This window comes from Aplysia californica, unplaced genomic scaffold, assembly GCF_000002075.1.
Source record: "Aplysia californica isolate F4 #8 unplaced genomic scaffold, AplCal3.0 scaffold00305, whole genome shotgun sequence".
NCBI lineage: Eukaryota > Metazoa > Mollusca > Gastropoda > Aplysiida > Aplysiidae > Aplysia > Aplysia californica.
This window is the reverse complement of record NW_004797575.1, coordinates 475778-490530: the sequence shown is the minus strand read 5'-3', so window position 1 is coordinate 490530 and position 14753 is coordinate 475778. Positions and strand designations below refer to the sequence as shown.

Sequence of the window (14753 nt, the reverse complement as noted above, 5' to 3'; positions counted from 1 at the left end):
GGAGGGGGCTCCTACAAAGCTTTCACTCTTATATTCAGACAACCATAAATTCACAATGTTGAACTAATCTCCGTGGTCAAGATAGGGAACAGCAAGCAGAAATTTCTTTCATCCTACTACAACTTGACAACACACAACAAAACACTCAATGACCTGGTGTAGAAACTTCAAACTTCACACACTCTCTGTTTCTTTCCTTAAGTGTAGATCTATTCATATACACACACATATATGTGAAGTGGGCTGACAAAATCAGTTACTTCTCGGATTCAAGCCTTAAGGAAACAGATACATCATGCTTTTTGGTGAAGCTTTTACATTTTATAAGTATGAAATAATAAAAGGCATGTTATAGTGAAAGAATATCGCATCAATAGAAATTCTATACATTTGACCCTAGTGTCGTTTTTTTGCCAATATCTCTATTTGTGGATTGCGAGAAGTAACTCATTTTGTCAGCACACCTCACATATCATCTCTGTCTACAGTTCTCGAGTCCGGTTACAAACCTCTCTCACTCTGGAAGACAGCAGTCTTCTTCTTCTTCTTCTCGATCACCACATCACACTTGAAGACCAGTATCTGTCATATAATACTGGGCTGTCCTACTCAGTTAAAATCTTCTTGAATACAACCCTTTAAGATAAGATTTTGTTGGCTTGATTTGATAAGAAAAGAGCACAGGCCAATATTGTTTCATAAACTAGTTAAACCAAAGGGTTTAAAAAAGCATACACAATTCATAGCAATAAACACAAATCATTTATAACAGTGATGGTAATATATATATATATAAAACAAAAACAACAAACCTCTTAATCTTATAAAAAGCCCGCAAATTTGCTATAAATTAATTTGTTTAAAAGACATAGCAGAATATTCATTTTGATTGAATTGCACTATTGCCTTGACCCAAGCTTTTTCCAGTTTTAGTGGTTACTAATGAATATTTATGATATAAGAAAATGGGCAAGGGTTTCGCATATTGGACTGTTTTAAGGCCATGCACAGTACAGATCAATCATTACGATATAAAAAAAAACATTTAACAAAAAGAACAAACACACACACAACCCCCCCTCCCCCCTCCCCCAAAAAAACGTTTGGGGAAAAAATATTCTCAAGTCTTCATACTGACCATTTGTATCTCTTTTTAACATTGCTTAAAAAATATGGAGTAATTTTGTACCTTTAATTTCAAGCTTGTAGGTTCCTATGTTTAACAGTCTTTTCACAAAATCTTTATTAAAAAAAAAAGAGAGAGAGAGGAAGGGGAGATGTGTGTTTTCCCATGTAAACAGCTACGCTAAATCTCAGTTGTCAAATAAAAGTGACCCAAAATGTGGTCCCACTGAGTAGGCTAAATATGTCTTGTACTTAGGTAGCAAAGAGTTATGGTAATTAAGCTTATAAATAAGCAGGGAAATTGAAATAAACTTTCGAAAGAAACTGAAATAAAATAAATCTTTTGCGCTGTTCTTACAGTTACAGCACTGACAACAAAACAATCATGAATGTCAAATGCCCATTTTGATTTATGAAAAAGTACCGATCGACAGTTCATTCTTTTCACGCTCAGAATTTCTAATCTTGAAACAATCAAAAATCTCAAAAGATAGTTTTTGATTTTCTGAAAAAGTACCTATCTACAGTTCATTCTTTTCACGCTCAGAATTTCTAATCTTGAAACAATCAAGAATCTCAAATGATAGTTTTTGATTTATGAAAAAAGTACCGATCTACAGTTCATTCTTTTCATTACGCTCAGAATTTCAAAATCTTAAAACAATCAAGAATCTCAAAAGATAGTTTTTGATTTATGAAAAAGTACCTATCTACAGTTCATTCTTCTCACGTTCAGAATTTCTAATCTTGAAACAACCATGAATCACAAGTGATAGTTTTTGATTTATGAAAAAGTACCTATCTACAGTTCATTCTTTTCATGCTCAGAATTTCTAATATTGAAACATTCGAGAATCTCAAATGATAGTTTTTGATTTATGAAAAAGCACCAATCTACAGTTCTTTTTCTTCATGCTCAGAATTTCTAAATCTTGAAACACTCATGAATCTCATAAGATAAGTTTTTAATTTATGAAAAAGCCCCGATGTACAGGTTTTTTTTTTTCCCCCCACGCTCAGAATTTCTAATCTTGAAGAACAATTGCTGCTGTTGAGGTGCTAGTTCACAACAAGCTAAACAATAACAACCAGAATTTGTTTGTCTGGGAACCCGCTAGCACAGCAGTAAAATTGACATGACATTGAAAAGAAGCACAAGGCCCCATGCCACACCAGCTCTCCCCCCCCCCCAGTCGCCGGACCAGGGTCTCACAGCGGGGTCACATGCTTGTCTTCCGTGTCATCCAGGAACAGCACACTGAACACGTCGTCCACAAAGAAGGGATGGTACTTGCACGCTCGGGCGCAGTCGGGGGAAAAGTTCACCTCGCAGATCATTGGCTGCATATATTTTTCTCCTGATGCAACAAAAAAAAAAAGAAAAAAAAGAAGAGTTTCACTGCACTTGCAACACAATGAGGTCATATGAAGATTAAAGGAGTTACAATTTTTCTCCTGATGCTACAAAAAAAAAAAAAAAAAAAGCAAAAAGCAACAAAAAAAAAGATCAGATCAGAAGCATGATTGATTAGCACACTTTGTTGTTATTACTAAACACAAAAGCACCAGATGATAGAATTGGGCATGGTCAAAATAAGAAGACAAGAAGCATGATTAGCATCATAGAAATGCATTAGCTCTGTTGACACTTCGAGTGTACGTAAATCTACAGAAACAGGATGACCCAGAAAAAAAAGTGTATTGGTGTACTTCTACTACCAGGTATTGGCTATTCAAGTTTTCAAGTTTAAAAATCCAGATCGCAATCAAACCTTTTCTGGTAAATTCAGGATCTTAAAGTAGAGTTTTACTCCACATAAAAATACATTGTTCAAGGGACCTTTTTGCTGAAGATTGGAGAGCACACAGACTTTTTCTCCGTTGATGATGTTTGTCTATCATATCCCCCCCCCCCCCACCACCAAAGGACTGTTATTGAGTACATGTACTTCTTTTTCTTACTCAAAGGGATAGAAATTGCTGGCCAGGTAGTGAAAAAATCCCACGAACTACAGGACTTAAGACAGACCGAGACAACACCAACAGGGATGCTACTGTTGACCTCAGTACATTCAAGCGAAGTCTAAAGGCCATTCTTTTCAAGCCTAAAGTACGTAACAGTTTTAATTTCAGTACGAGTTTTATGGCACTCGAAATACAATTAGGACATATAAGAGCCGGAGATTAGAGAGGTGTTACTATAAGAGAGTGACATACAAAGAAAAGGAGGAGGAGAGATAAGGATGATAGACGTTAGATAGGGAAGAAGGAGCAAACCACATCAGAGCACCCGCCAACCACCCGCACCAGTTTTAGTTTCAGTACGAGTTTTACAGCACTTGCAACAAAATTAGGTCATACAAGTTCTGAAGATTAGAGGTGCTACTATTAGAGAGACAAACAAAAAAAAGGAGGAGAGATTTAAAGGACGAGAGACGTTTGATAGGAAACAAGGAGCAAACCACACCAGAGCACCCACCAACCACCCACAAGTACCCACCGGTCGGTTTCGTGGCCCAGGACAGCATGAGATCCACGGCGTACATCGCTCGCGACTGGGGCGAGGCGCAGATGCCCCGGGGAGGGGGGACTGAGGTGGCGGCCACAAACAATTCCTTGATCATGTTGAAGATGTCGTTCTGTAAAAACAAAAAAAACTCTGCCTGTTATCACTGTGTAGGACAGGATTTTTCAAGAGAATATGTCAAGGTGACAAAGAAAAAACAAACTGGTATCATGTTCGTCACTTTCCCACCTTCTTCCCAATACAGTCAGCGTACGTCAGAAAAGTCGTCAATACACTGCTAGTCTTTTTAGTAAGGTTTTATGGCGCTCACAACGGCATAAGTCATATGAGCACCAAGGGGTGGATGTCAACAGAGAAGCCCAAACAGAGAATCAGGCTTACTCTGCTCACCCCTCTAGCCTCAACAGCACAAAGTCTGCTTCGACTATCAAGGCACCCCGGAAATAGTAGTTCAGAAGAGGGTGAAAAACATACAAAAGAGGTAGAGGAAAAATGACGACAGTAAGGATGAGGAAAGAAAAAGCAGCAGTTCCCCCTATGTTGTTCCGGCACAGTATGAGCATGACATTGATAAATCAGCCCATTTACAATACTACTATGCATAAGAACATGTTAATATCCCCTTTGGGATTGGCCTAAAGACACTTCAGTCAGTAGCACTGTCCAGGTGGCGGGTCAGCTATCCTCTGTATTTCTACCACACTGCAGAACTTACTTCAACATCGGTCCAAACAAAGCCTGGATTCTGAGACTCAAACTCTGGGATGAAGTCATCGTAGTGAACCTGAAAAACAGAAGAAAAAAAAGTCACTTTTAACATCATTCAAGAAGCGTGAGTCATATCAATACAATATTGACATTAGACTTAAAGTGCTACTACCATAGAGATCCTAAAGTCAGCGGATACAAATATGTGATAGTCACATGACCGTTTTGAAGGCATTAAAAAATGTATATTCACTGGAGTTGGTGCAACTCTGGGTAAAAAATATCAAGTATTTCCGATAATTTAAAAAAAAAAAAAATCTTTGAACTGCAGTCTTCTTTAACTCAAGAAATAAGCACAATGGAACTCAGACTTTCCGGCTTACATCACGAAAGACAAGTCACTCAGTTCAGTTTACCCGGATGTGAAAAATCTGAGACTCCCCTTACCCATTGACTGTGTCTGCACGTACTAGGAATTGAAGCAAGTACCTCTGCATAAGAGGCCAACACTTTGCTTCTAGACTAATTTAGTAGACCCCATGCCACACCATCCCTCATCCCACCGTACCTGTTTCAGCTTTTCATCAGCACCTTCCACGTAGTTCATAACTGTGAAGTGTTTTTGGTAGTCATCAAGATGGTCCAGTGAATATGGTCTAAAAAAGAAACAAGAAGACATGAATATACCATGTACAAGACCAAGAACTCAAGGCTCTGCCAAATTATGATCATCAGAGGTAACAGGTATACAAATACCTCACTAGAATCCTTTTTTAAGTAGATATGCTATGATGAGCCAGCCAAATACACAAGGAAATTTGCAGGTTGTTTAACCTTATTCATCACATGTAGTGAGAGAACAAGGAAGGAGAAAAAGCTAACGTATCTACAGACGTCTCTAGCACTAACTGAACCAAGTGCAAAGAAACTCTCTTGGGAGCATCCAAATGATTTTTGTTAGTTCTGCAATGGATTTAAACCTAAATCACCCAAACAGCAGTTAAGTGTTATCCTTTTAGAGACAATGGCAGAAATGCCAAGAGCTTTCACCAAGTGCCCGTAATATTTAGGTATTTAGGTGGATTGAAGAAAACAGATCTGCCAGCTCTCACCGAACACAAGGCTTTTAGTTTTAGTAAGAGTTTTACGACAATTGCATGCTAGAGACATATAATTTCAAAGACAGACAAAAGAAAATTAGGGAACTTACTTATTGGCAAACCTCAGCCAGAAGACTTTGTAGGCAAACAGTTTCAGAGGCTCAGCCGATGACAGCAACACGATATAGCGGATGTCAAACTTGACTTTCCCTCCTACATCTTCACGGAAGTAAAGAACAGGGTCTTCTATGTACTTGCACGCAACCTGACAAGGGCAAAAATACACAGGAATGAGACGGATCTAACAAAAATAATCTTCCTCAAGGTGACTGCGATTCTGAATCAGCAGAAAATTGTGCAATACATTTATGATTTAAGACAGACTCAATAAGCCTGACATTCAAAACTGTTCATGAGACTTCCTCTCACCATGTCTGGTACAGTTAAAAACAAAGTTCACCTCCTTTACGAATGTCCACAATATGAAAGTGAAAACAAACAAATTCCACTGCTGATCGTTTAGCGCATCCCAGAGCCAGACAAGCATAAAAAATTATCCCACAGCAAGAGCATGAGAGAATTAAATCAGCTTGTGAAGTATCAAAACCATCTTTAATTTAAAAGACACAAATGGAACTACTGATGATAATGTGTGTGACAAGATTGTGTTATGCTCTGATGATTTGTAGTTGAATTATGGCACTGACTGCATCAAAATACGGGCCTGTGGCCTGAAATTCCATCCTAAAAGTACCATTTCTCAAACAATGTCTCTCACCTTCGGCCCAGCATCAGGCAAACGCACAATCTGGTCCAGGCTTTTGGTGATATACATGTCGAGACCACGGGCCAAGTTCCACGGTTTACAAATCCAGTGGTTGTCTTCTCCTCTGTAGTGACGATGAAAGGTAGACTTTTATTGGCACAACATTGATTACAGGAAGGAGGGTGTAAAGACACAAGATAGAACTTTCCATACCTCTGTAATATCAAGCATTGATAACAAAAAGGAGAATCTAAGAACAGAAGGTAGCATTCTACACATGCTTTTGCTTTAGTAAGGTTTTACGGTGCTCGCAACTGCATAAGGTCATATGAGCGCCAAGGGGTGGATGTCAACCGAGAAGTCCAAATGGGGAATCAGGATTACTCTGCTCACCTCTCTAGCCTTAACAGCACAAAGTCTGGTTCGACTATCAAGGCACCCCGGAAATAGCAGTTCACAAGAGAGTTCCAAACATACAAATGAAGTAGAGGAAAAATGACGAAAGTAAGGATGAGGAAAGAAAAAGCAGCAGTTCCCCCTATGTTTTTCCGGCACAGTATGAACATGACATTGGTTAGGCTACCGGACTTGTAATCGTGAGGTTGCGGGTTTGAGCCGCGGGCCCGAAGTTGTGTCCTTGGGAAAGGCACTTTACACGAATTTTCCTCACTTCACCCAGGTGGGAATGGGTACCTGGCCATAGACAGCGAAAGATCTTGTCAGTATGTTAGTGTTTTAGCGCCTATATACGGCTGCTTGCACTGTATGCTTCCCAGGAAGTTGAGGTTGTTTCAGAATGCTCTCAGGTCTGCTGGGGTAATAGTATAAATTGTTAAGTGCATAGAGCTTGCTGTTGAACGGGGATTTGCACTGTCTATGGCCGGGAGCCCATTCCCACCTGGGTGAAGTGAGGAAAACTTGTGTAAAGTGCCTTTCCCAAGGACACAACATCGGGCCCGCGGCTTGAACCCACGAACTCGCAACCTCACGATTACAAGTCCGGTAGCCTAACCACAGAATCACAAACGCAGTGGGGCAGCAAGAAGATCTACTGACCACAGCAAAGAGATGAAAATTAAAATGCTATGGGCATGTCACAAGATCCACAGGACTTGCCAAAACAATCCTACAAGGAACAGTACAAGGAAACAGAAAGATAGGAAGGCAGAGAAGGAGACGGGAGGACAATATTACAGAGTGGACAGGGAAGACGATGGGTGACAATCTGAGGAAAGCAGAGGACAAAGAGAAATGGCGAGAGCTGGTTTTCAGATGCAGTGGTGCCCCCACCACGGGATAGAAGAAGAAAAAGAAGCCTAACCACTAGGCCAGCGACGCCAAAAGTTATTTTTGACAAAAATACAAAACCAAACACGTACTTCTCCTCCCTGTGCTGGAAGTAAGAGACAAACTTGGGAAGCTCCGTCTGCAGGTCGTATGTGATGGGCAGCCATTTTGGGTTCGCTTCCATGGGGTCGCTGGGGCCGGGGGTGGCCGCCCGGCGGGCTGTTAACGCCAGCATGTCCTTCACAGTGACCACCATCTCGTTGGGAAACTGATTGATGAGAGCGGCCGGCCGCGTCTCGCTGAACTCCCTGGGTTTAGAATAACAAAATAAAACAGTAAATTACAGGGGAGAGCAAACACAATTAACTATCACTATGAAGTCAGCACAACCTATACATATGACAATGGCAATCTTTATTCATCAGAAAAGGAGAAATTTCTCTTGGTCGTTTACATGTTAGTGGATATTATGAAGGTTAGGTGCACTCATGCACCATGCATACACACAACAAGACAGGACATTCGTAAATACATGCTTTATGAGTAGAAACAACTCACTCCGTAAAACATATTCTCTCTCTCTCTCTTTCATTTGTAGCACTGTGTGTTTAGTAGTCTTACTGCAGTTGGTACGAACGAATTTCTATATGTCTGTTCTTGCTTTTTGGAAATGTATCCTTTACTGTGGGTCGATAGTTGGTCACTTAGCATTATTTCCGCTTTTTAGAATGTTCGTCTCATGCAGATATTCAAAGTTATTTAGGTCTCTACCAATTGTGCTTGATGTCTTTCTGATCAACTTGTTCATTTTTATGATGAGTTGTCCTCCCAAGTTGCTACCATAACAAGAAATACCAAAATTTATCAAAGTTTCTATTGTGGTGGTGTAAAATATCTGAAGAATGGATGGATTCAGATTTAAGGACCCGTGTTTCCTCAGAAAGTACAGCCTCTGAATTACCTTTTCAACAATGTTGTACACGTGTTTTTGCCATGTAAATTTGTTGTTGATTGTAAGACCAAGATATTTGTATGAATCCGTGATTTCAATTATTTCTTGTTCAATTATGAGTTGTGGGATTGTTGGCTTTTCTCTTCAAAAACCAAAAATCATTTCCTTTGTTTTTTAGAGATTCAGTTTTAGAAAATTTGAATTGCACCATTTAAAAAACATACAATTGTATATAAACTTCAGGGAATGAATGTCTGTCTTTGAGGTCACTCACTCAGAGTCATGAAAGTGTCTGTCTTTGAGGCCACTCACTCAAAGTCATGAAAGTGTCTGTGTTCGAGGTCACTCACTCAGAGTCATGAAAGTGTCTGTCTTTGAGGTCACTCACTCAAAGTCATGAAAGTGTCTGTGTTCGAGGTCACTCACTCAGAGTCATGAAAGTGTCTGTGTTTGAGGTCACTCACTCAGAGTCATGAAAGTGTCTGTCTTTGAGGTCACTCACTCAAAGTCATGAAAGTGTCTGTGTTCGAGGTCACTCACTCAGAGTCATGAAAGTGTCTGTGTTTGAGGTCACTCACTCAGAGTCATGAAAGTGTCTGTCTTTGAGGCCACTCACTCAGAGTCATGAAAGTGTCTGTGTTTGAGGTCACTCACTCAAAGTCATGAAAGTGTCTGGAGAACCACAGAACATCGGCTTCATCCGCACTGTCCACCACCTCAAACCGCCGGTCATTCAGGTTCTCGGCAAAGCCTGGGTACTCGAGGAACACCTTGAGGTTCCTGTCTCGTGGCAGACCTGGGAACTCGTACGACGGGGTAGGGAGTGTTTCCTTCAACCTGAAGCTCTGAATAACAAAAAGATTTGCAACTGGCTATAGAAAGCAAAGTAAAACCATTTCACTGAAAGCATTGAAAGTATTTCTTAACCTGAAGAGACTCAAATTCTGAATATGTTTAATGAAAATCAATGATACATAACTTGCATCTAAAACACATTTAAGTTGCTGCTATAAATAGGTATAAAAGTTTTTTTTTAAAATATTTGAAAAGACATCACATACCTACCGGTCTTATTTAATAATGTGTTATCAATATGACCCCAAATATACACCTCTTTCGTGCTCAGGTATGTTTTGCTCCTTCTTTCCTATCAAACATCTATCATCCTTATCTCTTCTTCTTTTTTGTGTTCGCTATTCTCTTGTAACACCTCAAATCTTCGACACTTAAAAGTATCTTAATTGAGTTACAAGTGCTGTAAAACTCTTATTGAAACTTTAAAAAATTAAACACTAAATCCATCAAAATTTTTCCATCTTAACCATCTTGTTACAAGTATTCATAGGACCTTACAGCATGCATAAGAATAATGCTTATATTACTGTTACTTTATATTATGCAGGTGACTGTAACCCAGCGTGTGTGTGTGCATGTTTATGTGTGTGTGTGCGTGTGTATGTGTGTGTTGGCATTTGTATGTGTGTGTGTGCATGTGTGTATGTGGTGAAACACCAAACCAATGTGCTAGGATCTGGACAATAAAGATGTAACTAATCTTATCTTATCTATTCATTTCTTTCCTCACCTGGAAGTGTTCAAGACTGGGCTCTTCATTCTTAAAACTGACGTGTTTCAAATCACAAGGCACCCACGGCACCAGCTTGGCACTTCGCACAGCAGAATCAGCCTGGTTTTCTACATAATTTCGAGTGACTTCATCTGAAAGAGACATTTAGTATATATAATAATAACACAGGGAACTCTAATCTCGATCCAAACACATTGAGTCTATCTTTAGTAAAATAGGGTGCACATGAAATGTGAGGCGAGCTGACAAAATGAGTTACTTCTTGCAATCCATAAATGGAGATATTAGCAAAAATTTTACACTAAGGTCAAATTTGTAGATTTCCTGTCGATGTAATATTCTTTAAGTATAACATGCCTTTCAATTATTTCATACTTATAAATTGCAAAAACTTCACCCATAAGTGTGATGTAACTTCTTCCATGAGGCTCAAAAACGAAAAGTAACTCATTTTGTCAGCACGCTTCCCAAATCTTTCTTCCACTTGAAACACATGTAACATACAACCTGTACAGATAGAGCACCTACAGAAAAGTGTTTTTTTTATAAAAGTTAACTTCTTGCAAAAAAACAATTTGAGCAAAGCATGTATTACCATCACCAAATTGCGGTGTAGTAATAGTAGTTGTAGTAGTAGTTGTAGTATTAGTAGTAGTAGTAGTAGTGGTGGTGGTAGTGGTAGTAGCAGTAGCAGTAGTAGTAGTTGTGGTAGTAGTTGAGGTGGTAGTATAAGTATTAGTAGTAGTAGTAGTAGTAGTAGTAGTAGTAGTAATAGTAGTAGCAGTAGTAGTAGTAGTAGTAGTAGTAGTAGTAGTAGTAGCGGTAGTGGTGGTGGTTTCAGTCAATCCTATAGCTCTATACCTCATGCCCTACTGCTGCAATAGACTGTGCTTAGTGTGGGTCTTGCATAAGATGATGAAAGAAAAATGTACCCAGACAAGCATATTTCCTATTCCCAAGCAATACTGCCATTGCCCCCCCCCCCCCCAGTGTTATGCCCCCCCCCCCCCCCCCCCCCCCCCCCAGTGCTACTGACTCAAGTCGTCTTTAGGCCATTCCCAAAGGGGGGATATCAAAAGGTTCGTATGCACAGTAGAATTGTAAATGGGCTAATTTATCAATGTCATGCTCAGACTGTGCTGGAACAACATAGGGGGAACTGCTGCTTTTTCTTTCCTCATCCTTACTATCGTCATTTTTCCTCTACTTCTTTTGTATGCTTGTCACTCTCTTGTGAACTGCTATTTCCAGGGTGTCTTGATAGTCGAAGCAGACTTTGTGTTATTGAGGCTAGAGAGGTGACCAGAGTAAGCCTGATTCCCCGTTTGGACTTCTCAGTTGACATCCACCCCTTAGCGTTCATATGACCTTATGTAATTGCGAGTGCCGTAAAACCTTACTAAAACTTAAAAAAACAAACAAGCAATACTACCATTAGCATCTTCAGAAAAAAAGAGAAAAAAAAAGAACTCCAGATAAGAAAGAGAGAGGAAACAGAAATTTGAAATACCTCCTTCTTCTAGTGAAGTTGTAGGCCACATCAAGGAAAACGCCAGGTTTAGCTCAGCGTAGTAAAACGGCACAATCCGAACACTGGGGTCATCTGAGTGCTGAATGCGGCTCCCAAATTCATCCATGACATACCAAAGTGGCATTGCTTCATCTGAACCCTGGGTCATATTATAGCAAGAGTCACTTCAGAACTTTCTATGGCATAAGACAAGTACATATTTGGATAATCTGATAAACATTTTAAAAAAATTTTTAAACATCAAGAGTCACTTACGAACTTTCTATGGCATAAGTAAATATTTGGACAATCTGATAACCACTAAAAAAAAGAAAAACAAAAAAGTCCAAATGAGGAAGAAATTCAAGAAAAAAGATACATGGCTTATACTTTCATTTAACAGTTGATTGCCGCAATTAGATATTAGAAAATGTAACTTTTCATTCAGGTTCCAAGGACTCTCAGCTATGGAAGTCACCAAACTTAGGTGGTAATTTTCTCCCTAATTTTACCTCCAAAACCAGGTGAACCCCACCCCCTTCAATCCCAAATATCTTGACTTCTATTCAAGCTAGGTGACCCCAACCTCCTTCAATCAAAAAGATTTTGACTTCTATTCACGATAGATGAGTATTTTTTTTTTTTCATCAAAAGCAAGATATATGAACAATCTTTAAGATGATACCATTAACGCCAAATGCCCAAAACTGACGAGCGCCTGATTTTCACAGCATTGCTTCACATTTATTTTTTACTCAAATAATGAGCCCAGCAAGTGCTTTACTTTCACAATGGGCATATTGAGTCTAGCAGGGGAATGAACTCTCCAAACAAAACCAAGAAACAGAACTTACCATAGCCAGATGGCCAAATTTATAAGTCTGACAAAACCTGAAAAACAAAAACAAAAACAAAACAAAACAGGAGCACGAGTTAAAATAAACTGCATTCCTCTAGCACTGGAAGCAGAACATAATCTCTGCTCTTTCAAATCTAGCTGTGAACTGACGATGAAGAAGCAAAAGCCAATATTGGACTAGAGTGACGCTATAATTTGAATTCAAACAAACTCAATTCAATGTCGGAAAAAATGGTGGCACCTTCCCTTTCACTGCACGACCCAGCACAGTTTCAGGCCTGATTTTATCTGGGAACTGCCAAGTAAGTGAAACAGTCTCTGGCCTTAATTCATTTCAATAGAAAGAAATGTGTCATCCTGTTCACAACCAGTACACTACCACATTGATTGTGCTTATCTCAAGCTTCACCAGTATCATTATAACCCAAGAATGCTGTTACGAAAATAAATTTTCTTTCAACGTGCCATTCTCAAGGCCTTTTCATTCAAACGTTTTCAAATGTGCGAAACAAATTTGATTCACATCAATTGTTCTTCATCAAAGGACAGCTAGTAATATAATTCATGAACAATAAAAAAAAAAAAAGTAAACTGTTACATTTCTCTTCTATTGACCATTAACAGGACTAAATTTTGATTATGTTCATTCAAGAGCAAAGTTCACTTTCAAAAGTTATATCAAACCTTTACAATTCATTGTTAACATCTTAAAACAGGGGAAGAATATAGTCTTGAGCAATCCACTGTCTATTTCTATTCATCTATGTTGACCCAGTGAGACCCAGTGACCTTTTTTGGAGGCTGAAAAAAGCTAAACCACACTGTGAATTGGAAGTCAAACTGTAGAATTAGGATACTTGACACTTTCCTGCAAATTGTAGCACTGGCAAATAACAAAAATGACAAGAAAATAGATAAAAGTAACGAAAATTAACAACCAAAGAAGAAAAGCTTACTTACTTCCACATGGAACTCAGCACTTCTTCCACAATCTCCTCATTGCTCATGTTCTCCGCACTGATGTCCATAAGGGCAGCCATTCTCTCTTTCAGACCCTGGACTTCATTCAGAGCAGCCCTTGCATCACCTATACGGTACGTCCATGCATGATCTATCAAGTAAATGCTGTCGACAAAATAATAAAAATAATATAACTTAATATTAATAGCAAAAATAATAATAATAAAAATAACAATAACAGTAATATATTAACCTAAAAAATAATAACAGATTGCATTCTTACAGAAAATATCCCGGCTACAAAGTAGGCTCTATGCCCATTTCAGTTTAGGAATACCTCAACAATTTCTACAACATTTCCAAAACATTCTCAACTTCCTGAAAAACATTCAGAGAAACCTGCCATTTTACTGGCACTCAAAATATATAGGTGGAAAAAACATGACTGCACTGGATATGTTAAGCAAAGACATCAAATGTGAAATGTCTGAAGTATCCTGCAATATGACATAATATGACAGACTAACTTAAAAAAAATAATTGTACTTTTGAATTTGCAAAACACTGATTGAGATTGTCAGATATATCCCCACCTTGAGACTGTTTTGAGGTACCTGAGTTGAGCAGCAAGGCTTTGGACTTGAAATAAAAATTGTAAGCTTCTTCAGATAGGATCATAAGTTGTATTTAAAGGAAAGGTAGCTTACTTTATTTTCCTCTGTTCATCCAACTACAAATTATGGGTACAGGATGCTGTTTTATGATATTGTCCCTGCAGGTGTATTATGTGACATTGATGTAGCTCTGAATGAACTGGACATGCGATTGTAACCAAATTTCTCCATTTAGAGTATAAAAGTCGTACTTTTGTCTTTTCTTCAACCTGAAATTTTTCTTCACCCATCAGCATTGATATCACAAAAGTGTACACTATTTTTTTAAAAAGCTTTAATGGACTGAAACTCTATGCACTTCTCTTGAAAGGGAGAGAGGCAATGATGAAATTCGCATACTGATTAGGATCCTTGATGTCAATCCCCTCCTCAGCCGTCGCTACAACTCTCCATGAGAAGGTGGAGTCTCCGTCCTCTGATTCACACACAATCTGCTGCATTTGGAAGCAAGAACCAGCATCATATACCTGAAAACATATTGTACAAACATCAAAGAAGATCAATCATGACCCAATAATATCTTACAACCAGGGTCCCCACCAAATCCTGGAAAATTTTTTCAAGACCCCCAAATTTTTTTCAAGACCCCAATTCGAGGGAAAAATCAGGCCGCTGCGCATCATGAATGATCCCACAAAAAGCCAATCTATCAATGATAAAAAGTCAAAATGTCTATAAATGAATGCAAATGTACATT

At 38.8% G+C, this 14753-nt stretch overlaps 1 protein-coding gene across 1 annotated transcript in view; it reads right to left on the bottom strand.

Annotated features, from left to right (window-relative positions):
* Positions 1–6: 6 nt before the first annotated feature.
* The window catches only part of LOC101861743 (tubulin--tyrosine ligase-like protein 12), a 17672-nt gene continuing 2925 nt past the window's right edge, over positions 7–14753 (bottom strand). The window contains exons 2-14 of the mRNA XM_005101939.3: positions 14396–14523; positions 13383–13547; positions 12418–12454; positions 11564–11723; positions 10051–10184; positions 9120–9310; positions 7606–7821; positions 6239–6350; positions 5571–5725; positions 4929–5016; positions 4368–4436; positions 3626–3764; positions 7–2483 (exon numbers count right to left, since the gene is read on the bottom strand). Of these exons, the coding sequence (XP_005101996.1) occupies positions 2335–2483; positions 3626–3764; positions 4368–4436; positions 4929–5016; positions 5571–5725; positions 6239–6350; positions 7606–7821; positions 9120–9310; positions 10051–10184; positions 11564–11723; positions 12418–12454; positions 13383–13547; positions 14396–14523 (1743 nt within the window). The 3' untranslated portion in view covers positions 7–2334. The remainder of the gene's footprint in view (positions 2484–3625; positions 3765–4367; positions 4437–4928; positions 5017–5570; positions 5726–6238; positions 6351–7605; positions 7822–9119; positions 9311–10050; positions 10185–11563; positions 11724–12417; positions 12455–13382; positions 13548–14395; positions 14524–14753) is intronic.